At 45.9% G+C, this 27,086-nt stretch overlaps 1 protein-coding gene across 2 annotated transcripts in view; it reads right to left on the bottom strand.

The window, feature by feature from the left end:
• LOC8025944 (liprin-alpha-4) overlaps window positions 1–27,086 on the bottom strand; it is a 60,834-nt gene that overhangs the window by 9,893 nt on the left and 23,855 nt on the right. Inside the window, exons 13-23 of one of the 2 annotated variants that reach the window (XM_040503954.2) lie at window positions 26,478–26,704; window positions 22,783–22,996; window positions 20,710–20,837; window positions 19,045–19,131; window positions 16,457–16,647; window positions 14,970–15,075; window positions 14,493–14,586; window positions 10,758–10,958; window positions 5,145–5,320; window positions 2,243–2,340; window positions 522–697 (exon numbers count right to left, since the gene is read on the bottom strand). In XM_040503954.2, coding sequence (XP_040359888.2) covers window positions 522–697; window positions 2,243–2,340; window positions 5,145–5,320; window positions 10,758–10,958; window positions 14,493–14,586; window positions 14,970–15,075; window positions 16,457–16,647; window positions 19,045–19,131; window positions 20,710–20,837; window positions 22,783–22,996; window positions 26,478–26,704 — 1,698 coding nt within the window. The remainder of the gene's footprint in view (window positions 1–521; window positions 698–2,242; window positions 2,341–5,144; window positions 5,321–10,757; window positions 10,959–14,492; window positions 14,587–14,969; window positions 15,076–16,456; window positions 16,648–19,044; window positions 19,132–20,709; window positions 20,838–22,782; window positions 22,997–26,477; window positions 26,705–27,086) is intronic. The other variant, XM_029975662.4, reaches the window with a different exon arrangement.

Genomic DNA, 27,086 nt, shown 5'->3' with positions numbered 1-27,086 from the left:
GCACCTTTGGTGGGGTATGTGGACCTCCATGCGAGCCTTGGCTGGCACTTGCAGTTTGCCGATAAAAGAGCACGGATTGCGGTGTCCAAAGGAAAAACGTTAACTCATTCCCTCGGGAGTTCCAAGTTTTACTCATGCACTGGCGGTACTGGTTGTTTTCGCAGATTAAACTTGTGCACGTGTAAATTGTGTTTTTGGCACGTGAGCACTTTGGGATTGCAGTCTTGCGATGGCTCTCTAGAGGCCAATACATCAAAACTAGTTTGATCAAATTTAAACCCGAAAAATACCATTCTTGATTTAACGAAGTTCTCGATTCGACGGAGTAATTCGTGGCTCCCTTCAGCAATTTATGTTACATCAACTTTTATATGTATTTCCATGTTTTTTTTTATTCCTGCACACAATTAACGCATTTCTAATTTAGGGTCTGCGAGCCTCAAACTATGTTCTACCAAGCCAGCTGCCGAGACAACCATCAAGCCAACCACCAAGCCAGTCACCAGCCACGAGCTGCTCACCTGAATATTTTGCGTCGGTATCTGCAGAGCGAGGGCCAGCGCGCAATGATCGAAGGCGTCCTCGAGCGCTATGAGAGCCCCGTGAACTCCCGTCTCCAGCAAGTTGTTGGAGTAGTCGCGTAAGCCGATGGCATTCACCCACTTGATCACACGCTCATTGGACCACACCACCACATCTGTAACAAAACATTTTATACCGATTTGATTTATGCAATTTTTATGCGTGACGTACACAATTATGCGAAGAAAGATGTCAGGTTAACCTGTCTTCCCTCATTCTTCCTTGCATTTGTTTTCGTCTTCAAATCTTTTGAGAAGAAGTGATTTGAGAAGTTACTTTGATTCTTACTATTATTGTATCAACTATCGTAAAGTTCCGAAAAAATGCCCACCCAAGATGTAGAGATAAATGGTAAAAACCATGGGGTGGGCTATCTTTGGGGAGGCCACACCAGAAATTTATAAAAAGTTAACGATAAACACCTTGGCACCAGCTACAACTATGCGACAAGGGAACTGATACCACAGATCGCGGACACCGTAAATTAAATTTGCATTTCACAATGTGATAAACACGTGGGAATTTGCTACAAACTCCTGTGTCACGAGAAAAAATACCGCAAGGATTGGAAGCAGCAGATTCGCGTTTCACGGAACGAAGGACCCACGGAAACCCGCCGAGAATTCGCATCTCACGGAACGAATACTGCAAATCGTGGACGCAGCCGATTCAAGTTTTATGGTGCAATAAACACGCGGGAACATGCTACAAATTCGCCTGTCACAAGAACCGATATTGCGCGCACAGATTGTAGACAAAGACGTGAGAATGCACTAAAAACTCGTATGTTACGGGAACAATTAACGCAGATCGCAAACGCACCAGGATCGTATTTCAACGTTGCAATATACACGCCAACCAACTGGCATGGAATCAAGATTGAGGGCGCAGATCGCAAACAAGAATACGGGAATCCGCTACGAACTTTATGTCATGGGAACGGATACCGCAGTATGTGGACGCAGAAGATTCACATTCCACGGAGCAACATTCTTGTGAGAACGTCTTGTGTGTTACAGGAACCAATATTGCACACGCAGATTGCGGACAAAAACACGGGAACCCGCTACGAACTTGCTTGTCAGATGTGCTGGTACAGCAAATTGCACAGTTGGTGCGATTCCCGTCAGACATAGCTTGAAGTCCGACGAGAATGGGGGAGTGGGCGATGGTTCGGAATTTCTGTTCCAGATATTTAGTCAGAAAAACGGGATGGGCAATTTTACGGAGGGGGGAATGCTTTCGGGACTTTACGGTATGTGTTTTGTTATTTTAACGAGAAGTAAAACGTAAACTAAGCTTCACGTTAAAAAAAAAAAAAAAAAAAAAACATTTCGAGCACTTGTTAAACGAAAAGTTGTTCTATAGACACACAAAAATATTCTATTTGTCGCTTTAAAATTTAAACATTATACTGTCCCAAAATCACAGACACCTACACGTAAGAGCTGTTTGGGGTCACAACCTAGCGCCGTTTCCACAATAAATGTGAAAATCAACATCTTTTACTTTCGCAGATGCCAAAGCGCAAAATATGCTCTTTTTCGCCCCATCCATTAACCCCCCTTCCATCGCTGCACACAAGTTTTTTTTTTTTTTTTTTTTTTTTGCACAGTGTGCGACCCCTTCTAGAGAGAAAGCCGTCATGACCACAGCCTACCTTTGGATTCATTCTCGCTGTTCTTCCGGCGCTCGGAGAGTTCCTGCCTGTCATAGTTGACCCTCTTCAAGCAGCTCACCCCACACTGCAGGCTCGTCCTGAAAACACACCAAACGCAGGCATGACCTATGGACCTCGACCTGACACTTTCATTGCGGTACAACAGGCGTAGCCAAGCCACGACGACAGGAGCAGTAACAGCATTCCTGGGGTTTATGAGACAGTGTGCACGAAAAAATACCGGGTTTCGTGCACGACATCTACCAGCATAAGCAACGACGTGAAATAAAGAGGCACTGTGCATGCGCCCCAACGGTAACGCGAACCGGGACTTGACGAAAGTAGCTTGCAGAACGGCGTTGCAACCAACCACCTCATATGCAAAACATCCTAAACAAGCTTCCAAGGTTATTCTCTTGCCAATAAAGAAAAAAGTGAAAAAAAAAAACAGGTTTATCAGGTTAAGCTTTTCAGTTGCAAAAACAGTAGGATGCGGTCAATATCTTTTTAAAGAGCAACTGCAAAAAACCAGGCCAAGCTGTTCCATACGGCAGAGGTTCCTGTTATCAGAAGATAAACATAAAAACTCAAAAATATTTTTTAGTTTTTATCCATTTAAAAAAATGGTTGAGAACCACTGCTCTAGCAGATAATTTCGGATTTGATGTAGACACCCGAAACCAAACTTTGAGCTATGATATTTATAAAACTACATGCAATATTGAAAACCAAACACTTCGTAATCGTAAAATATATTTCGTTCTCAGCTAATGCAGTGTCGCTGCTTTAGCTGAAAACAGTCGTAATCCCAGATTGAAAACTTTTGACCAATGTTGCCCTTTAAGCTGAGACTACAGCGAATGCCACAAGCCCAAGAGCATGAGATCATCACTTTGAAACGTTTTTCCACCAGAACGAGCGCATACGCTAGAAAGGCACATATCAAAGCAAGAAGCTTGGGCTAGCTCAAATTTATAGCTTTGGCTGTACTCTCAGCTTAGGGGTGAACGGAGTACATCTAGACGGTGGTTTTAAAAGCGCAAAGGAGTAAGAAGAGAGCGCTTTTAAAACCACCGTCTAGATGTTCAACCAACTAGCCCCCCCAATAAATTCTGGTGAACGGAGTATATGAAAAACCCAAGTATAGAGCAGGTTCTTAATGCTGTGGTGTGGCTCGGTGCTAATGCCTCCGCTTCGCATGCAGTGGACCCGGGTTCGATTCCCGTGGGCGCATGCAATCTTTTTCAAGGATTGGGCCACGTCAACGACAAGCTCCCTCGACGTCACCCTCAACACCAACAACGACAACAACTAATACATTAGCGACTACTACAACTACGACACCAACAACAAACGTCATTTCCAGCGGTGGGAAGAGCTCAAATAGCTCTCGCTGTAAAAATTGCATTTCCTACAACCGTGGGACCATAGCGTGGGGGATGAGATAATTCCGTGCGATAGAGGAAGTGGGCTTCTGTTTCATAGTCCCTTTAACTGAAAGCCAAAATATTGTCCCCCTTAGAAACCAAAATACAGGGTGATTCAAGGAGAGGCCAGGCTCTTTAAATAGACCGCAAAATTCAGTTTCTTAACCTATCGTACTACGACTTTGTGCAGCGTTGCCCACAGATGGGGCATTTTTTTTGCAAAATTTGCAAAGAGCGAACTTACCTGAGGAAAAAGTAAAGAAAGAAAAAGGCTTAGCTTCTATGGAAATGCAGCGAAGCCACCGGTCTTCAAACAACACGGCGCCGTTTGGCACTGGAGACAAGAGATGGCTCAAGCGGTCACGACGCCAACTGCCGCCAACGAACAAGCATACGACGCCGAGAGCCGGCGTCTTTAGCAAACAAGGAACTGCAGTTCCTTGTTGTTACCGTGCCTGTTTTTGTTTCTGCGATTGTCGCCGCCTGCGGAACGCGCGCCGCTATTGAGTCGAAAAGATTGTCTGCTAAAACGCCGGCTCTCGGCGCCGTATGCTCTTTCGTTGGTGTAGGGACCTTACGTTGCGGCGTTCGTTGCGCCATTTCTTGTCTCCCATGCGAAACGGCGCCATGTTGTTTAAAGAACGGTAGCGTCGCTGCGTATTCATACGAGCTAAGCCTTTTTCTTTCGTTACTTTTTCCCCCAGGTAAGTTCGCTCTTTGCAAATTTTACAAAACAAAATACACCATCTGTGGGCAACGCTGCACACAGTCGTAGCGCGATAGGTTAAGAAACTGAATTTTGCGGTCAATTTAAAGAGCCTGGCATCTCCTTGAATCACCCTGTATTTATCATGATCCTATGTATAAAATTGGTGTATATACTACACGAAATCTGTTTAGACAGCATTCTTTAAGGCTTATGGTGGACTTTAGAGTTATTTCTTTTCATTTCATTTCATTTTCTTTACGTGGCACTTTCCGTATCTTTCTGTGGCATCAAATCATGTGATACGGCCTGCAAGTCTCCCTTTTGGCACAGTGGTAGAGTGTTGCAGCTCAAAATCCCAGGGTCGTGGGTTCGACCCTCGGTGAAGCACGCCAGGACTTTTGTTCTTTCGTCTCACTTTATCGCAAATTTCATCTTAATTGCACATTCTCTTCCACATATTTTCCTCCCAGGTATGCATTACACATTTTGTGTGAGGGCATGCTAAGAGTTTTGTTTTTTCATCTCATTTTATCACAATTGCTTCTTAATTTCACGTTTTTCTCTACACATTTTCCTCTGAAGCACAAGTTTCATCTTTCATAATGCTTTCCCTGGCGTTACGTCACACCTTCCTCGGGGAAACTGGCCCTCAAATGCATTCTGTATAAAAAAACAAAATCACAGGCGGTTGCGTCAAGTCGTGCAGCTGCCACGAAAGACGGTACAATGGTGGAAGACGGTACAATGGTATAAAGAAGGTGCCCACCTGTGCAAGTTGTCGATCATCTTGAGGTGCACCCTGAGGTCCTTCTTGGTGAGGTGGTTGAGCATGCGTGCATCTACGAGACACTCCATGAAGGTGGAGCGGTACTGGGGCAGCCCCAGGCTGGGCAGCCACTCGTTCCCGATCCACTCGTGGTTCATCTCTCCAAAGGCCAGGCTCTGCACACATACAAGCCAATCCAGTAAATATATCCTCTCCTGCGCACCGCCCTTTTTGTACACTGGGCCGTGGAACCCATTGTCGGCACGCGCGGTGGCTCTTTCGCGCAAAGTTTTTGTCGCCGAGCGTTTGTCCACGGCGGTACGCCACGAGAGTTGGAAAGCTCTGTAGGCAGAAAAGGCAAAAGGAGACATTACAGACAAGGTCTTCCGTCCGAATCAAGCTGGCCGAAGAAAACGGGGATGACAAGACCTATTGTGTGAAGCCTCAACAGGGGTGCTTGAAATTCCATATTTTCCAGTCTGTAAGTCTCAGCTACGGTGATGGAAGAGGCATTTGACCTCTCAGAGCAGGTTCTGTAGCAGGCAAAACATTGGTTTGGAGCAGCCACTGACGCTTTTGAAGCAAATCCTAAAAACTGTTACCACAACGCTTGAAAAAAAAATTGATTGCATTGTTAAACGAGTTTACCTTTATAATGACTAAAAGCTCTCTGATACTGGAGCATAACACTTATTACCGTTTGTGATAAGAGTAGAAAAAGCGCAAAGGAGCATGAGCTTGACAAAAACCCGGGGATTGCGGGTAAAATCGACAATCACACTAAAAAGTATTTTTAGTGTATGTGCAGTTTTTTTTTTTTTTTTTCCTTTTTGGTGTATGCGTTGTTTTTATCCACAGTCACGGGTTTTTCACCATGCTTAATATTCACCAGCTCGTTTGTGCCCTTACATTCAGTTCATTAACACAGAGCTTTCCTTTTTAGGAATAAGGCTCTGGTCAGAGTAAATTCCATTTACAATAAATTAAAAAAAAAAGAAAAAGAAAATGGTTACAAAAAGAATTATAGAGCCAAACTTCATCTGGTATAGAACCTCAACCCCCCCTCCCCCCCCTTATACTCGGTAGTTTATTTAGCTTGAATATAATTTCTGTAAAATGCCATCAAAACCAAGCATATCCGCTATTTCTTGGCACAGCTTTTTAAGATTAGACGTTAACCTACACTCAACATTAAAGACCTAAGAGTTTTGAGCACAATTCCCAAGCCTATCGCACCAACCCAGGTGCTCCCCATGTCAGCCGCTGCTCCTAGCACTCCGGTGCAAAGTGGTGAAGCTCGACGCATGCGCTCTGGTGAGAGGACGTGAAAGTTGACCCAAGTGGCGCAAGTGCCATGGTTCTCTGTAGCCACGGCATGGAGGCATGAGGCAGACATGATAGTGAAGTGATCTCATCAGGAGCAGTGGCATAGCCAGAAAAGAGGGGAGGGGGGGATTTCAGCCCCCCAAAATCCAGCCGACTTTGGTGATCTGGCTTGTCAACAGAACACACTTTGACCATGTTCCAAAATTTACTCGATCTTACTCCAGGGTAAGAGTTTTGTGCCTTGGCGTTCCAAAACCTACCCGCGTCCAGCGTTCTTCAATCTGTGTTGTCACGTGACACGACCCGCCGGAGTAACTCGGGTTCATTTGGGTAAGGTTTGGAACACAGCCTTTGTGTATTTGTGAGTGGCGCTACGTTGCGGTGCTAAAACAAAAACCAAAATGCCTTGGAAAAAAAAAATGAAGTCAAGAAGGAAAGGCGGGGAGCGAGCGCGAGTGAAGAGGCGAAGATAAAGCAAGCCACGGCACAGGCATGCACTGAGCAGTAAAAGGGAGGAATCGGTGGCCGAGTGGGCTAGCGCACACCGGCTCAGAACACGTGGAGCGAAAGCTTCAGCTGCAGAACCCAGAGATCATGGGATCAATCCCCACCCCTGCCCGTTTCAATCTGGATGAGCATCGTACCGTCGTGCGGTTATGCGTTATTACTACTGCGTGATGCACGGTAAAAGCTCTAGGCTAGTGGTTGTACTGCACTGGTTAAATTTCTCATCTACAGCTGGGAGACAAGTCACACGTTGAGGCAGATCAAGTTCTAGGCTGTCTAAACTTATACACACCCCAATTGTTTTTTTCGAGCAGTGAAAGAAAAGTTTACTTGGCTTCCTGCTCTCTGCCACTCACTGCCTGTGGAGAGAACTGCTGCGCGGTGCGTGTTTGTCGCGCCTGCTTATTTTGCGTTCCTGCTCGGTTGAGCACTCCCCCTTCCTTCACCCTCCTCGCACTGCCAGCAGTGCTCTGTGGCTCCGCTCTCCTTGTGTGAAAGAGTGGCGGCATTCGGCGATGTGATAACATGTGATAATGTGGCGGTGAGCAGGCCTGCTGAGTATGACAACTTGCAGCCATGTGCGCAAGCAAATTTGCATTGTCACCCTGTGGCATAATCGAGTGGTGAACGGTCAGTTGGAGCCGGGAGCAGCAAAGCCACTGCCGCCCACCATGGGGAGAACCCTGCCCACTGCTGCTCGTAAGAACTGTCTATTTATCCGCCAGATCAACTAAAGCCTTGCTGACGCATTTATTGCCTTAACTTTTGATTAAGCCTGACTCAATAATGTTTCTTACCGTTTTATCTTTATGCTGGTAATTGCGCACGTAGTGGACACAGGTTTGTATTTGCAGTTATAACAATGCATTAACAGATGGCCATTTCAATTTCTTGGTTACGTTCACGTAATTTATCATACATACATCTTCCCGCCTGGCCTAGATCTTTCCTGCCACATGTCAACGGTATTTGATGCACGACTTCGTGTATGCAACAAACGGACGCCGGTGCTTCCTCGGAAAGCCTACCGGGACTTTCCAGAAGGAGTCTGCCGATTTGCACATCTTGGCGACTTTATCTGGTTCCGAGAAAACAACCTTAGCCTTAATGCGGTCTGCTATTTTCTTAGGGTTATGTGCGGTCTTGTGCATATATGACGCAACCATGTTCTCAAAGGTTCAGCTCTAACTCCCCCAAAGGTTAGCATTGATCAATTAGCTGGGTGATCCCTTGACATCATAATCGTGATTCTCAAATAAAAAAATATTAATTATTCTTGAGGATGTCAAAAGACCTTCATTATGAAAATAAATAGATAAATAACCTTGCACACATGTTCCGAAAAAATGACGAAGAAAACGAGACCAAGAAGGCGAAAAGCAGAAAGAACTTTGAAGGTTATACTTCTTTAACCCTATCACTTCCAGGGGAACTGTGCTTCTGTGTCAATAAGAAAAACAAAATATTCAGGATAACTGAATCCCCCCCCATGAACATTGAGTGCTTGCAGACTTGCTAACTAATTAATGCTAAAGCCCAAGCTCTTGTTGCCCACATTCTTAGGACGACGTGCCTCGCCGACCTTAAACTGTCGCAGACACTAAGCCCTTGGGCATCTGTCAATGAGATGAGCGTACAATGTGAAAACGCACAGCTGTTTCACTCAACATTTTCAAACTGTGGCAAAAGTCAACAGCTCCTTGGAGAAACCGGATGGAATATTCCTGGATAACATGAAAATTTTCTGCCTGGAAATATTAAGGGAATGTGGAAAAATATATGCATTTAAGAGATCATTAACATTACAAGCTTATGGAATGACATTCGCACAATGTAGATTTTGTAGACAGAAAGCACTTCGAGAGCGCGCGCTGTCTCCGCGCCAGACCACGTGCTATGTTCTCCGCACTACTCCACGCCAGATTGGTTGCGCTGGCTCGTGTCATTCGCTACGGTCCATCTCAACGACATCAAGGAGCAGGCGCATATTTGCGCACGTTCGGCTTTGCAGCAAAGGGCCCATGTTTTGCCGTACGTCGGTAGTTTTTTGCTGTAATATCGTGTAATGTGAGCCCACGTGAATTCGCTCGGGAAGACTTATCCGATGCGGAGTCTTCCCGAGTTTGAACTATCAAACTTTTCCTCCCATAGAAATGTATGGGCACTGGCCGGGACTTTCGAACATTCTCGAATTAAACGAAAAGTCGAATTAACCGAGGCCAAACTAACGGAAGTTTACTGTAATTTGTACATACTAGGTAGGTTGGAACATTGCTCAGTCAGGCAGACGAAATAATTGGTCAGTTACGGCATTTTTCTTTCAAATTCATAGCATTCAAAACATGCTAAAACGGCTTCGTACATGTATATTTGTGCACTGTCGGACACTGTTAGAGCGAACATGACATCGGTGCTTTCCAGCATCAGGGATATCCATGCCAAATGAATGAAGGACATCTGGAAACCAAGAGAGACGGCGAGAACTCCGCACTAACACTGGATCAGTGACTATCCCTGCATGTATGATCAAAATAAAATGAAGGCCACGTAATTTATTCCTATTTTAAATAAGTACTGCTTTATTCTTTTTGCTCTGTGTGAAGATGCTTGCTCTACGTTCAAAACATTGCCCGCACGTGTGAAGTCTTTGAGAGCAAGTGCCCGACTAAAACTGCCCGGCAGAGAAAACAATAAGAAAGAGAGACACATCGCTTGCGCTGCGTGGCTGGCAGACCGCCAAGCCAGCATACGCAGTGAAAGGAAATTTCAACTCGAGCTTAATTTAACATATTTTTGTATATCAAATTATTGATTTATAAAACTATTTTATGATCCCTTTTGAATTCAATATATCCGGATTCGACAGTACATAAACGTCACTGGAATGTTGGCGAACCTTAAACACACTATATTCCTTTCGATTGTTATTTTGCTTTGAATTGTCGTTTTTTTTTTTTTTATCCACCTGCTGTGGAACAGATGTTTGGGACTGAATTGCAGCGAAGTTAAACATAGTTCACTAATGAAGGAAAATGTGTTAACTAAAGCCATTACACTTTTACAATGTTAATCAAGGTACACATTGCGACACTGTTAGCGCGAACACGACGTCGGCGCATTTTCGCATTTTATTCCTAAATAGTATTAGCGAGCACGAAATGTTATCGCTTACATTATAGAACTTAATGAGCTCTTTCCATACCAATAATAACTTGGATGACATCCTTTGGTTTCAAAGAGAAACACTCGAAAAACCGGCGATCGCTTGTTCGCGCTAACAGTGTCGCGCTCTGTACATATTAGTATTCGGTATGACCTAAATAACCAAAGTGCTCCATGTTATTTTCTGGCGCTAGACACTAGCACCAGTTCAACCTCTAGCACTCTAGCATACATTATAACAACTCTATGGAATTCACTAAAATTTGTTCATCTGAAAGGTTTGTTCAACCGGCACTCATTCAAGCGATATTTTGCTGCACCAGGCGTAAACCAAGAAAAAATATTTTGACATTCGCGCTTTTTAGATGGCGTAGATGAGAAATTTAGCCAGTGCACTAGCATTGCCAGCCGGGGTCTTTTGCGTACATCCGCAGCTGCGATATGCGATCGCACGCTGGTACATCGCTCGCCCGGATCGAAAATGAGGAATCGAACCCAGGATACCTGCGTACCGCAAGGCAAGCATTTCACTACCCTGTGCTCCATGCTGCGGTGCACCAACGCGCTTAGCCACCGATCCCCCACACAACTGGCAAATGGCCCGGGGCAGACACTTGCCGTGCGTGCAGGCTTGGCAGCAGACGGGCTGGTCAGGGCCACCATCTCCTGGATGGCCAACCGCAGCTTGAGCCGATGCAGCGGGTTGCTGATGCCGATCTCCCGCTGGATTTCCGTGTCCGAGAGGGCCGACATGATGGCGCCGCTCTTGACGTTTGCCCGGCACGCCGCCACGTACCATGCCGGCATGCCGACCCATAACTGCGGACGAAACCGATCGTGATCGTCACAAAAGGCTGGAAATGCACCACCTTTCTCTCCCAGTGCGTTCGGTTCGTCTCCTGGCGTGCGTCTTTGAGTCGCGGTTGCGCCGTTAACACGTACAAAAGACAGTCTGAAGACACTGTCTGAAGCGGGCTTCTTTCTTGTATGACAGCCCTGCCACGTGGGTCGTGCAGAAACAGTCAGCAGACATGTTTGAAGCACACACATGTACGAAGCACAATGTGCTACGAACATGCTCACGGTATGCCGCAGATAATTCTTTTACACGTCCCTGCGGCGAACGTTGCGTCTTTCGCACAATGTGTGGGCAGTGTGACTGTGACTTTTTTAAGTAGTTTCGTTTTGTCTCGGCATATATACATGCCCTTTAGTGGTTGCTATGGCTTGTTTTCTTGGCCTATAGATCACGTGTAAATAAGGTCCCTTGATTGCACTCGGTTTTTCCAACTGTTACAATATTCTGGGCTGTTTGTCAGATGGACAAATGGTGCCTATTGCACCTCTTTTGATTTTTGATATTACACTTTATGCATCCACCGCCTGAAGTTCTCCTTCTTAGCATGTAAAATGCTAAGCGTAAATTGGATACCTCACGTGAAAATAATGTTTTTAAGTCGTGGGACATGTATATCCACATGTACCAGCCCCTGCATTCCTTCCCCCTCTCCCTCCCCCGCGCCTTCCTCCGTACAATATAACTGCAACATTTGATTTTGCACTTTGCCACACTTATGGTCTCCACAGCCTCTTGGTTTGAAACACAATTTAGAAGCTGGGATGTACACCTTGTCTACTATGAACTAGAAAGTAGAAACCCTTATATAGCAGCTTTAGTTGCTAGAGTAATGACACTACCTAACAAGAATAGTCATGCGCAAATAGTGGATTTTCAGTTCGAAGCAAATTCAAAGTGAATAGTGATTTTGGCTGAACATTTTTTAATCGAATGTCAGATAGTTTATCCAAGCCTTTCACTGCTGCACCATACTTAATTTAAATGCAAGCCTAGATCAAGGGGAACCAAGCTGCGGCTCTTCGCGTGTTTAAATGCGGCTTGCAACTCTCCCCCCTCCCCCACCTCCCTCCCGGTCACACGAGCACATCCCCAAAAAGAGAAATGGAACGCATTTTAAATCGAAAGACAGGTTGCGGTTTGGTAGTCTTGTGCTATTGCTACCTTACGTACAGTTGGACTGCTTTTGACTCGGATAGATTGAAAGTAATCCGAGTTTCGTTTATTGCTCTGGACAAAAGTTTTGCCCCCCTCCCCCACGGCTCTTGGAAGTTTCGTGGTTTTGTTTGCGGCTCTTAGGCCCGGTCAGCCTGGCCACCCCTGACCTAGATAAACCTATGAAGGTTGTTCCCAAGCTTCAACTAATCTATTTCTAAGCGAATTTTAATCTAATTATATTTATGAACTGTAGCCTCAGAAAGGCTAATACCTACCTAGGAATAGCGAGCAAATGACATATTTGGCATAAAATTAAACCTATAGAGACACGCCCAGCTATACCTGGTCGAGAAAATTTATAAATAAATCTTGCTATATGCACTTTCTTAAATCTAGAATTTGAGAAAGTGCATAGAGAATTTGAGTTTTTCAAAGCTCTCCCCGACAAAATGATAACGTTCAAAGGGGATCCTTGCACTGGGGGAAAATGCAGTAAAGAGCGGGTGACCGTGCTCGTGGCAGCCAACATGACAGGCACGGAACGTCTGCCTTTTTTGGTGATCGGGAAATCCAAGACGCCACAATGCTTTCGGAACATCCCGCGGCTTCCAACGGACTACCGTTTCAACAAAAAAGCGTGGATGACACGTGAGATCTTTCAAGATTGGCTTCAAAAATTGAACCGCCAGTTCGCGTCCAAGGGGCGCAAGGTCGTGTTAGTAGCGGACAACTGCAGTGCGCACACAAAAATGCCGGAGCTGTCTATGATCCGCCTGATTTTCCTTCCACCTGCAACCACCTCACTCTTGCAACCAATGGATCAAGGAATAATCATACACCTGAAAGGCTTGTACCGCAAGCATCTCATGGCAAGAATATTGCTTTGTCTGGACCAGGGTAAGCGCTATGAAGTCACTCTGTTGGCGGCGATTCATATGCCTGTTAAAGCTTGGACGGACATGCCAAGCCAGGTCATCGCGAACTGCTTTCGTCACTGTGGTTTCTCGTGTGATGGAAATACCGCGAGTTCGACGACTGCATCGACTACTACGTCTACATCGGCAACTGCATCGGCTACTACATCGGCAACCACAATTGAAGATGAAAACTTTGACGAAGAGTGCAGTGCTCTAATGTCCGCTCTACCCGAAAACATTAGTTTCAATGATTACGTTGCGATAGATGATGGAGTGCTTGTGTGCGGTCAATTGACTGACGACGAAATCATCGCATCGGTTCAGCGTCCCGAGGGTCAGGAGGACGACAGCTGCAAGAGTGACGCCAAAGAGCCGCCGCCACGCCCATCTCCTGCCGAAGCATCCGCTGCGCTCGATGTACTTGCGAACTTCGCAACGTTGAAGACACCGACGGGACGATGTGGCCGCACATTAAGGATATGCGGAAATTTGTTTTTGCGAAGCGTCTGACGGGAATGCGGCAGCAGAAAATATTGGCGTTTTTTTCGAAATAAAACTTAGTCGTCACAGTTGGCTTTTCGCCGCTTCTCGTGACGTACGTCGTTACTCGTTTTTGATCGATATTCGATAATTCGACTCTTCGATAATTCAATCTATTTTCGAGGAACCGTCAGAGTCGAATTAAGGAGCTTCGACTGTAGATGAAAATCGCGAAATAATGCTAATTAAAAAGCAATATTATTTGTTTGGCACAAACTACTTGTGAGCCGAAAACAGGATTGCTATAATGGCGAGGAGTGCTTTAAAGTACTTGTCAGTCAATGTTGCAACTACCTTGTTGCATCACTGGAAAGATAAAATGAAAATAACGTTATCCAGAATGTACCGCAGCATTTATCACGTACGGAGTGGACTGTGTCAATTCCTGGTCAATCTTCTGTTCTTGAGGAAGAAAATATTGAAGAGAACCACTTTCACGAAGGCTGACAAACACACAGTTGCCACCTCCTTTGCACCTCGCCGTAACCGCTGGCAGTACTACACTGTACGATGGTAATCGCATGACCGCACAACGGCCATTTGCAATGCATGGCCCCGTCACGTTCTCACACGTGCGCAGACGTTTGCCGAATATTTGTTGAATCTTTGCCAAACATTTTTTCAAAAGTTTGATATGGGCCGAACTTTGCCAAATTTGAAGTTTGGCAGAATCGGTCCATCACTAGGAACTACTATTCGAAAATTTGAATATTTGCATAACGCTCAACAAGAATAAACAGACACGAAAAGGGATGCCACATGCACCTTTTTCAGAGAGGTGCATGTGCGATCCTATGTCTCGTTTGTTTGTTCTTTACCCTAAAACAAAAAGAGGATACAAAAACAAGAACGAAGCATCATGTTGAAATTTTTGGACCTTACCTCTAGCCACGCAACAATGGTGGGTCCGTTCCAGAGTGCAAAGGGTGTGCCAGCCTTCATGGCTTCCGCCAGCAACTCGTGCCTGAACGATGAGCTGAAGAGAATTGTACAACCACGCTGACATCGTCTCCGAGAACCATGACCTTGGCATCATAGGCCGGAAATCATTGAAAGGCTCTTTTTCTAAAAACAAGAGCTTAAACTCTTCTCTGAACACATGCAGCGGTTATTTTCAGCCTAAAGAAACGTTGACAAATCTGTGGCCTATTGGTAAAGAAGAACCTTAGACTAGAAATTAAAATCTTATAGTAAACAAATTTGCCTCCAAGAAAACAACAAGCAGTAATACTTTTTCTCTGGGCTCCTCGAGAATATGTCTAAATATCGACACAACAAGAATAAAAATGCGCAAGTCACCAGTCAACAAACTGCCTCCGACAAAGAAGAATGCGAAAAAAAGACATGTCGACAACTTACTTTTTCTTAGTACGCCGATCAACTTCGGTCTTGGGACCCATCCCTCCTGCCATGGAAAGGGTGCCCATGTCGCTTGCACAGAGGTCGCTGTCCATGTAGATGCCGCCTGCAAATGATACGACGATCAAACACCCAGAAAGACATTTCCGATGCGCTGGACAACCCCCAAACTCGCTGTGGCTCCTACCGCAAAGAGATCGAAAGGATGGATCGATGAATGGTTGCAGCTAAACCCTTAGTACTGGACAGTTGCCCATGTCACCTAGCCTAGAAAAATTCAAACCCCTCTGCTTTAAGGGCTTAGGCCTCTAACCCAGGCCATGCAGGCATTTCCTGAAGGTTATAATTATAATGCAATTAAATGCAAAGGGGCAAGCGAGCTGGACAATAATGATGAAAATAATCCCTGGAGAAGGGGAACAAGAGGGACAAGGGACAAACTAGCTGTGTTTGGAGATGTATGTTTGTCCCTTGTCCCTCTTGTTCCCCTTCTCCAGGGATTATTTTCATCATTCCTGAAGGTGTTTGCTTTCGGTAGCAAGTAAAAGGATCCCCAGGTGGTCAAAATTAATCCTCAGTCCTCCACTTGGGCGTGGCTTGGTATGTAAAACCCCCGAAATTTTACTTATGAATGGCTACTAAATTTTGTGCCCCAAACTGATTAATAATTGGGGCTTCTGGCTTGCAACAATTACCAAGAAAGCATATATGTCGAATGTTATTTCATCGGGTCATTGGGAGAGAATAAGCACTGCATATCAGACAGACAATTTCGCACCTATTTTTCTTAGGGTATACCTTTTAGTTTCAGAAATCTGCCCAGTTCACACTGATACAAACCACCGATATAAACCATTCTAGTACTGAAGTTTACTTTTGCGTTCTGCTGTTCGCATTTTCACAAGTAACGCTACCCCCTTGTGAACAAAGCCTGCACGTCTGCTTTCTCCCACAGCTTGTGAAGAGCTTACCATTGTGATTTACGACTCCAACGAACGCTGAAGCTAAGATTGTGTTTGAATCCAAATGTGGCATCTGTACATCGAGAATGAGCAAAGTCCTCATAGTGCAAATGACCAAAAACTTGGGTCGCTGCTTTGGGTTCACACATTGTCTGTGCATCTTTGTTTCCTTGTCCCCCTCCGTAAATAGCATCGACTGGCCTCCCCTCGCACTGTGCGAAAAAGAAAAAACACAAGGCCTCATTCGCGACCAGCGCACAACTTCTTTCGAGCATCGACGCCTGATCTTGCAAGAAATAATCACCAAACACCAGAGGCACTACACTCGTCAAACACAGAATTTGGGGCCAAAGTTCACAGGGCGCGCCAAACGGATACTTGCGAACAGGCCATTGTGCTTAAGTTCGAAAAGCCCAGTCAGCGCACACCACAAACTTTGACTCCGACTTCCAGTTTGATGAGTATAGCACCCTAAGTATCTAAGGACCGGCAATCTTGCGGTACGGTTCGAAGAAGCTCACGCACCCCCAGTGATGCCGTACTCCTGTCCATAGAGGTCCTTCCCTTTGACCTTGTCCTTCTTGCTGAAGAAGCGTCCTAGGGAAGACTTGAGACCCTTCTTCTTGGCCGCCTTGTTGAGCGAGTCTTGCGAGGAGTTGGTCGAGCTCAGTGGAGACTGGGCGCTCAGGGAGCTTGGACCCCCGTCCATCGTTACTCTGCAAGGCCAGGAGCGGCAGGGAAGTCGGCGAACATTAGAAGGACGCTCAACTATGTAGATGTGTAGACCCGGAAACTTTTTCTTTTTTTTTAAAGTATTGTTGTTATTGGCCTCAAGTGTAGGTTAGGACACTTATGTAACGAAATAAACTTTATCCACTCCCTCCTCCTCCTCCTCTTCCTTCTCCAAAAAAAAAAAAAAAAGTTTTTTTTAGTGCAATGTTGACGTTAACAGAAACATTTTGAATTAGGAATGATTCCAAAATACCGTATTTGCACGAATATAATGCAAAAACAACATTTGATGCCCTCAAAAATGAAAAAAGAATACTGTTATAAAGCGAGTTGAGGCGGCGTAAATTTACCGCACTCGGGGGCGTAGCAGAAGTAAAAAGGCAATAGAAATTGAAGAGATATCAGTTTATGTTTTGACTGCACTCATCCTTGTTCTCAGGTCCTTCTGTTTGCAATCCGCTGGCGACTTCGCATATATGCAGCAGCACGGTGCCGCTTGTCTAAAAAGCTCCTTTTTCTTCAGCGTGAGCTCAACAGCCCACAAGCAAAGCAAGGCACAAAGCAGAAGCACTAACACACAAACACCAGACCACTCTGGAGTAGAAACTAAAAAATTGTAGAGCCCTTCTACTTCATGTGAAGATGGAGGACAAGCGAGGCTGTTATTTTTACCATGTCTAGGACGATGCCTAGAGGACGAAATCTAGGAAGACCTCAAGGACGACTTCTAGGACGACCTTGATACTGCTGCCTAGAGGACAATGTCTAGGACGACCTCAAGGATGACCTTTAGGAAGATTTCTAGGACGACCTTGAGGACGACACCTAGAACAACCTCTTGGACGACCTCAAAAACTATTGGGTTGAGGCGGCGTAAATTTACCGCACTCGGGGGCATAGCAGAAGTAAAAAGGCAATAGAAATCGAAGAGATATCAGTTTATGTTTTGACTGCACTCAGCCTCGTTCTCAGGTCCTTCTGTTTGCAATCCGCTGGCGACTTCACACATATGCAGCAGCACGGTGCCGCTTGTCTGGCAGCTCCTTTTTCTTCAGCGTGAGCTCAACAGCCCACAAGCAAAGCAAGGCACAAAGCAGAAGCACCAACACACAAACACCAGACCACTCTGGAGTAGAAACTAAAAAATTGTAGAGCCCTTCCACTTCATGTGAAGATGGAGGACCAGCGAAGCTGTTATTTTTACCATGTCTAGGACGATGCCTAGAGGACGACATCTAGGAAGACCTCAAGGACGACTTCTAAGACGACCTCGATACTGCTGCCTAGAGGACGATGTCTAGGACGACCTCAAGGATGACCTTTAGGAAGACTTCTAGGACGACCTTGGGGACGACACCTAGAACAACCTTTTGGACGACCTCAAAAACAATTTCTAGGTTGACCTCGAAGACAACTTCTAGAACGACCTCGAGGACATCTAGGATGACCTCAAGGACAACTTTTAGGATGACCTCAAGGACGATGCCTAGAGGACGACCTCGAGGACAATGTCTCGGACGACCTCAAGGACCACTTCTAGGACAACCTCGAGGACGACGCCTGGGACGACCTCAGAGACGACATGTAGGACAACCTCAAAGACGACACCTACACGACTTAGGGACGACGTCTAGGACGACGTCAAAGACGGCCTCTAGGACGACCTTGAGGTCGTCCTAGAAGCATGTTGTGCATGTTCCCTCTCTGTCCTTGCCTTTTTGCGCACTGTTCTGTTCACTATTACTAGCTCAAGCCAGGCATAAAACAAGGGCCTGTAATTGGCTCAAAAATATAAAAATTGGCAAAAGGCTGGTAAAAAAGACAGTGCCATTGCATTGCCAAGAAGTCCGCCAATGCCGTTCTGATCGGCGCTTTTACAGAAGAACAAGGTTTTGTTATTCAGTACCTAAAAACTGCAAGCTGGTTCTGTCATTCTCATTACGTCGTTCCCTCCTGTAAGATGTGCCTCCACCACGAATTTCAATTCGCTCAATCGAACTAGATGTCATAAAATTCACCCGAAGATTGCAAAAAAAATTAATTTAACTGCAGAATAATAAAATGAAGGAGCGGAATAGAAGACACAGCCAGAGAAAGAGAGAGGAAAAAGTAAAAAGAGGTGCAGGTGTGCACAACCTTTCTTCGAAGCACCCGACTCCTAGGCCAAAAGGCCAGTCGTCAAACAATCAGTATTACTAAAAGAATTTTAAAAATGTGCAAAAGCAGGCAAACGTTTTGAGGGGACTGCACAGGCTTAGAAGCAGAACATCCCAATATCAACTTCTCACAGTACAACTCAAAGTGCCGAAGGCATTGTGGGAACACGGTTGAAAAACAAAGAGGAAAAAAAAAAACTGGAAGCGTGTGCACCCCTTGCTCACCTGAGCAAGGCATCTGGCGGAATGCCGGAGAGGCAAGCAGGGCTGCCGCCCAAAGAAGCATGCTGCGACAGAGACGGTCCAAAGGACCTGCACAGACAAAAGCTGATAATCAAGCAAGCACCCGTCACGGGCGACCGCAAAGCCCACGAGGCCACAGGGCTTTGGGTCAGATTTCACTTGCTCAGAATGCGGTCCGAACTTCTATGTTAAACGTCGTCGCGTAGAAATTTACCAGTGCATTTGCACTTGCTCGAACTGTGTTGTGTCAAATTCATACGGCAGGACCGTGCAGGCGCTGTCATTTAATGCCCTCCAAAGGGCCTTTAAAGAAACACAAGTAAATAAAAAAATAAAGTGTTGCTCGCTCAGATTTCTGTCTAAACTTCTACTGCTGCTACCAATTACCCCACAAGAAGTGCAAGAGCAGATTTGGCACTCGATGGTAAGGTATTGATGGTGGGCAATCTACGCAGGCTGGCTTTTGCAAAAATGCTCACCATGCACCAAAGCATGTTACTAAAGGTGCGAGATTCTATATGAATCCTAAAGAATTTGGTTTGTGACCTCGTGCTTTCCCATCACGGAAAAAAAGCTGCCTTAAAGCGCAGCATTCTTAGCGCACAAAGTTACCACCGAGATGGCGCTAGCATCGTCGCTGCCAGGGCACTGAGGTAGCACTGTGGTGCGTGAGTAAGCGGGAAAAGAAGGGGTTTGCATGCACTGAATCACTGATAGAGCACAAAATCAGCGCTGTGTAGACAGCAATGAGTTAATGCCACGCTGCACGTGAATTCCAGTGAACTCCACTGAACTGCACTGGAGTTCAGTGTGAACTCCAGTGAACTTCCGTTGAAGATATGCAAGCATAAGAGCTGTATTGTGGATTTATAACACCACGAGGCGTGTTTCGAAGTCTTCATAATGGCTTTTCTCTCATTCGTTCATCTACGCTATGGACTCGGAGTGCAATAAAGATAGGACTGTCGCTCAGATTTGAACATGCTAAAGTTAGCCAGCCAGGTGCGGGATTCTGGTGCACTTTATGACGCAGCTACTAAATGCAGTCTTATTGCTGCAAGCATTCAGAAATGGAAACTACTGGAATTTGTCAAGCAGCAGGGCGGTAAGCGAAACTCCGAAGTAAGCAAAAGGCACTCTCCGAAATTGTAAAATGACACGCAGATTTTGCACAGCTGCCATTGGTTGGTCTCATCGCTCCCGGTGTGAAGCCCGCAATTGGTTCCAAGTTCGCACCAAGCACTGATACAGCACTCGTGCAGAAAGCGTTTCAATTCTAGTGCACTCTGAATGGCGACGAAGCGCCCTTTTGTCCATGGCGTGCTCACGGTGCATGACCAACCAATGGCGGCCGCACATAATCTATGCATCATTCGAAGTTTCTAAAAGCGTTTCTAGAAAGAGACGAAAAGGAGGTGCCGCTAAGGTGAAAGCCAAAGTCAATCACATAAATCACACTGATGCTCTCAAAATCTTCTCAAAGAGGTCCAAAAAACAAATTAAAAAAAAAGTGGTTCCAGTAATTGTTTTTACAACCAAGGGTATGCAGCAAAGCCTGGACGTCAGCTTGTACATTCTACTGATCATTTCACATGCGATTTGTTGAGGAAGAGCGGCTAAAACACAGGAAGGGCGAGGTGGACGTACCTTCGAAGCTCCTCGGAACTCTGGGCCAGGGCCTGGGCGACACGATCGATGCGAAGTGCCCGAGGTGTCGGAGGGCTTGTCTCTCTTCGAAGAAGACGGTCGTCCCGAACTTCCAGGGACGCAGGCACCTGAGGCACGAAACCAAGGTCACGGCGACGACAAGCTATATCCGGACTGCATATCCGGTGCATGTCCGAATCCGCGAAAGAAAATGAAACCTGGTTTTCTGGCCTGCATGAATTAATCACGTATCGCAGAAAGCTGAAACTCCGTCAGAATACTACAAAGCCAGCAGCGAGGGATAGGGTGCAAAAGTTTGAGAACATGGCGTCACCTGGATCGAGATTCAAGAGAAAGGCAAAATTTCTCAACGAGCCAAAGTCCACCCAAGCCCAATTTTGCCAAAATGGGAAATGACATTGTGGGTGCCCGTGGCATTCTGTTCGGAGAAAAAGATTGTCGTTCTTACTGGTAAGTGATTTTCACTTACAGGCCGACGCACACTTTGTGCTTTCCACATTTCCTCCGTTCCACCTTTCCCATATTTTCTCCACCTTTAAACCTGCCCCAACATTGCTCCCCTCACAGTTTAGGGGAGGCGGGCGCTAAGGGGATTATCTTCCCTGGAGAAAACTGAGGTTGTACGTCGGTCTTTGCTACAGGCACCCACCATGTCCCTTCATGTTTTGATGAAATTAGGCTTAGGTAGACGTTAGCTCGTAAAGAAATTTCGTCTTTCTCTTTCCCCTTTTAATCCAGGTAATGTCATGCCCCCAAACGTTCGCATCTTATCCCCACCTCTGCAATCCAGTTTATTTATACAAGTCTAAAATCATGTTTAATTTTCTCTCACAGACTAAACACACCTGCAATCTCCCCAAGAGGAACCAGATTAATGGTGTATTTTTAATAAAAATCTTATATGGGGCAACTCCTGTTACTGTATTTTTGTACTGTTTACGTATTAGGCCATGTAACTACTAAGTTACTTTGCTACGCATACACTGCAGCTTACATATAACTCCAAGATTTTTCAAAATGTGCTTGCTATCTAAGGAGGTTGTTATTAGTGAACCAGCATTTAAATGTGATAAGCCAAGCTCAAAATCTGCTGTTTCCTTCATATCTGCTCCTCATGACAGCATTTTGTATAATTGAGCTGCAGAGTATTCAAATCTCCCATAAAATGCACACCCACTACGTAGATGTACACATTTCACCACTGTTTGTTGAAACCATACTTAACGTACCAAGCACGACACAGCATGGACAAGCGATCATCAGATTTTCCCCTTGTTCCCTCCCAACCATAAGACTTAGATTCACTGTACTACAGTCATGTCCCATTGAGACAGACCACGTTATTATGGATTACTTTGCCATGTAGACCAGATTTTCGGGGAAGAAAAAGGTGAACACATGCATTTTTGTCTCATCTTTACGACAACTCACATCATAGACCAGGGGTGGCCAAGCTGACCCGGCCTGAGAGCCGCAAACAAAATCACGAAACTTCCACGAGCCGTCGGGGAGGGGGGGGGGGCGGAGGAGGGAGGGAGGGGCAAACGTTTCGTCCAAAACAATAAATTAACTCAAACTATTTTCAATTTATCCGAGTCAAAAGCAATCTAACTGTACGTGAGGTTGCAGTAGCACAAGACTACCGAACTGCAACCTATTTTTCGATTTTAAACGCGTACCATTTCCCTTTTCGGGCAAGTGCTCGTGTGACCGGGGGGGGGGGGGGTGTAGGAGGGGAAGCCACGAGCCGCACTTTAACACGCAAAGAGCCGCAGCTTGGCCACCACTGTCATAGACAATCGTTTGGGGGGAAACGAGACGTTACTTGGCGTAGAGGAATGCAACGATCAAGCCAGACAACTTTGGTGTTTGCAACTGACCAACGTGTGCACAAAACACAAAGAGACGGTGACGTCACGTTTCTGCTAACCGTGAGTGCATACAATTCTCAATACTTTCGTTCCACAGAATGATATCATACATACAAGGTGCGACTCCCGAAAGGTGCGAAAAGTGATGCCCCATCCCCCAGTAACAACAGGTGCTACAGACCGTGTGGTACTTGGGAAGGTACTCCCTCTGCGGGCTGTGGTGGGGTCCGCCAGAAGGGGGAGTGGAGCGCCCACTCAGGGGTGGGGAGGGGCCACCCCGCTCAAAAGAGCGGCCCCTCGACAGCAGAGAACCGAGGGGCTCCAAGCTGCTGCCGACACGCGATTCCAGTTCCTCCGCCCGCTGTTCTGTGCTCTGCTTCTCTTCCTGGATCAACCTGGCGACCCCAGAACAAGAAACATAGAACTTGGACCCATGCAAAGTACTTTCCATTTTTATTTGCTCTAAACTATTCAGCTTTCTGGAAGTTCTGGGCCGGCGAGAAGCATTGAGGTCGCTTGGCGGACTGCCACATCCGCCCTGATGAAAGTAAATATGGTTGCTTCACCACGTTACACGGGCGCGTCGTCAGAAAGCCCCCTCGTGTCATTTGTCGTGCAGCGAGATGTTGCTTCACCGCATTATGCAAGTGTGTTGTTAGAGAGCCCACTTGCCTCGCCTGCATCATGCAGTGAAGCAAACCCACACAGTTGCTTCACTGCATTCACAAATGCATTGTTAGAGAGCCCGCTTGCGTTATCTGTGTCATCTGGCAGAGCAAACTACATGGTTTCTTTACTGCATCGCACGAGTGCATTATTGGAATGCCCACTTGGCCATTTGTGTCACGCAGCAAACAAACCAATCTAGCTGCTTTACCGCATTACACACGTGTGCTGTCAAAAAGTCCACTTTCATTTGCGTGACACAGATGGTGCAAGTGGGCTCCCTGACAATGTACTCTTCTAATACGGTCTAATAACCATATTGGTTTGCTTTTCTGCATGACACAGATGGCCCAAGGGGGGTCTCTGACAGGGCACAGATGTAATGTGGTAAAGCAACCAAAATGGTTTGCCTTGAAGCATGACACAGATGGCCCAAGGGGGGTCTCTGACGGGGCGCAGATGTAATGTGGTAAAGCAAGCAAAATGGTTTGCTTTGAAGCATGACACAGCCAAAGCAAATGAGCTTTCTGATGACACACTCTTGTAATGTGCGTGAAGCAACTTCAGTGTGTGGATGGTTGAGCGTGTTGGTGTATAAATTATGATGATAAAAGAGGGACATGGAAGATGATACAGATGACTTGCACGAAGCAAACCCTTGTAGTTTTTTCACCGCATTACACAAGTTTGTCGTCAAAAAACCCCTTGTGCCATCTGTGTCATGCAGCAAAGCAAACTAATGTGGTTGATTCACCGCACTACACAACTGCGTTGCCAAAAAGCCCACTTTTGTCATCTGTGTCGTGCAGCAAAGCAAACTTATGTGGTTGATTCACTGCACTACACGACTGCATTGCCAGAGAGCCCGCTTTTGTCATCTGTGTCATGCAGCAAAGTGAGTCAAAATAGTTGCTTCACCGCATCACAGAATAAGCGTCGCTGGAAAGCCAGCATTCCGAACACAACCAACCATAGCAAAACTGGCAGGCGGAATGCTGGCTTTGCCATGCAACAGAGGTGCACTGCGACAAAACTAATCTGCACATAAACACAATTTCTTTTTTTTTTGCTTTAAAACAGGGGTGTTTAAACCTTTTGGTTAAGGGGCCGGATGGGGACTTGTGGAAGACACGCGGGCTGGAAGATGTTTAAGACAATATAAATGAGAAAATACTAAATAAAAAGTCTATATAGGATTTAAACACAAAAGATTATTCTAAAGCAAAAATTAAAAAAAAGCAAGGTGGATGAATACATATACTTTGCTTTTACATACAATATGTTCCTAATTACGACATTACAAAAGAATAGCAACTCAGAGAACTCGCCAGGCATAAATCGAAGCACATAAGAACTCTGGCATATTCACTCACGGCAGAAGAATGTTGGATCTGCTGACGACAATACGCAAGGTATGACACGTTAAGCTCGACATTCACGAGAATGCTAAGGAATTGTGTCGAATTTACACAGACATGCAGCAGAAAACTATGAATAGTAATGCTTGGGATGACAATGTACAATGTTACGGCGAGAGATCTCACACTTTGGTGCAGTTCTTTTTCATTCAACCCGACCTTTGTTTGCACTTCTAGAGCGAGTCGCAATGCTTTATTTTTTACGCGCGCTTATTTTTGCATTTTTAGCAGCAGACCTAGGGCCGGGCATCAATGGAAAAACCACATCCATCCGCGGCCCGCATCTGGTTCGCGGGCCGGGGTTCGGAGACCTTTGGTTTAGAAAATGGTAGTCTTTACTTCAGGGTCATTATGTTAAAAGTTGTTACATACCGTATTTACACGATTGTAGGTCGACCCGATTGTAAGTCAACCCCCCCCCCCCCCCCACATTGCACATCAGCAAAAAAAAAACAAAAAAAAAATCTTTTTTTTTTTTTTTTTTTTAGTTGCACATTTTATTGCAAACACATGAGAACGGCAAAGTATCCGTTTCGAAAGCCGAGCCTCCAACACGCAATCGATGCCTTCTGGCGTGCTTTGGCTGCGCATGCACGTGCGAGGTGCATGAGATGGCCAGGCGTTATAGGAACCAGGAAGTTCACGCTGGAAGCGGGACAACTGAAACTGCTCACTGTCGTTCTCACTCCATCCGCGACTAGACTATGACTCGTCTGCACTGGTGATGTCAGTCCCGTCGTCATCACTGCTACGTTCTCGAAGCACGGCGTCGGCGTCGTCCAATGAAATCTCGCACTTCGCAAATGACAGGATCAACCACATCTTCCGCGCTTGCTTGGCGATCGCGTCGGACGTCACGGGTAGGGACCGATTGCACACGTTTGCGGCGTACCATTGCAAGCCTGACCTCCAACTCCGAAAGGCATCCCCACGATCCCCACCTATCCAGACTTTGGCCTGCGGAAGCTTCTTCGTTTGCCGTCACACTTTAAGATTCCGCGCCACCGCAGACTCCACTGGAGCATCACCCACTCCGACGCAACGGGTCGAACTTGCGTCCAACAGCGCAGTTGTAGGTTGCTTCTGAGTGAAGAATGGCCATAAACGAGCACCGAAAACCTAAACTGCCCGGATCATGTGTTTCAATACAAATGAACATAGTTAGCGCACCAGCATGATCTCGTACTCAATCAAACGATGTGCGACTGTGAATCGTGCGAAAAACTGCGAAGAGAAGCCGCGGCACCGCGGGGTGAGCGAGCCGTGAGGCTGTTCCAGCGGCCTCCGGAGTGGCCCTTACGAGAAGTGCCGTCACCCCCCGGGAGTCGGGCGCTCCGTGCTCTCTTCACCGCCGTGCATTCGCGTTAATTTGCGAATCGCTACCAATAATACTCGTCTGCACAAATAAAAAATAATTAATTTGTAAAATGAGCGTACAAAACAGTGTAATGCTAGCCGGCTGAACTCGTAACAAGCTGAGGTGTCCGTGATATCGCGATTGTTTCGTTTCTGCTGACGGTGGAATGCTTTGGTTCGATTATAAGTCGACCCCCCACTTCAGATTTTCAAAAATTGAAAAAAGGGTCGACCTACATTCGTGCAAATACGGTACCTATATAAATATTGTAGCGGTGCTGCCGAGGCGCGTGCTAGAACCCACGGAGGACAAAGACGAAACGCGTGCACACGGCGCGTGACACACTTCCAACCTGGTCTAATTTGGTTATGGACGTCCTTTTGTAAATTTAAAAACGTAACAATATAATAAATAAGAGTGGCAGTTGGCACTGACCGGATCTCATTGTTGATAGCATCTAGCTGTTCCTGAAGCATGAGGGCCAGTGCCTGGGCATCTGAATGGTGGCCAGCTGGCGAGAGCATGTCCATGGCTTCCAGCAGACTCTCATTGTCTTCCTGGCTGCATTCCGTGTCGCTGCCACCCGTGCCGTCTAAGCCGATCCCGCTCACGGACGACGAGGAAGCGCCGCCAACCTTGTCCCACTCGTGATCCACCAGCATCTGTCAAATGGATTGATAATGGGATCGAAAAATCCATTAGTTTCAGATTTACACAGGTGTTAAAATTGGTACTCTGAGTATTCATTAAGAAAAATTAAATGCTAAAACTAAGCACGACAGTAGTATTCAAGTTCGAATAAACTGTAGAACTGTAATCCTATGCCTCAAGAACTAAACATGAACAATGTTTAATTCTTAACAACCAGCCCTTAGATGCCATACTTCCTTATAGGTATCTCGGTGCTTATATTTCTACTAATCTCAATTAAAACATTCACATTGCATATGTAACTAACAAAGCTAACAGAATGTTAGGATATTTGCAACATAACTTTTCACACGCATCTTCTCTCAAACTAACACTCTATAAAACACTTATCTG

Source organism: Ixodes scapularis, unplaced genomic scaffold (genome assembly GCF_016920785.2).
Source record: "Ixodes scapularis isolate PalLabHiFi unplaced genomic scaffold, ASM1692078v2 PGA_scaffold7__128_contigs__length_106722199, whole genome shotgun sequence".
Classification (NCBI taxonomy): Eukaryota; Metazoa; Arthropoda; class Arachnida; order Ixodida; family Ixodidae; genus Ixodes; species Ixodes scapularis.
The sequence above is the reverse complement of the archived record's forward strand: the minus strand, read 5'-3'. Positions and strand labels throughout refer to the sequence as shown.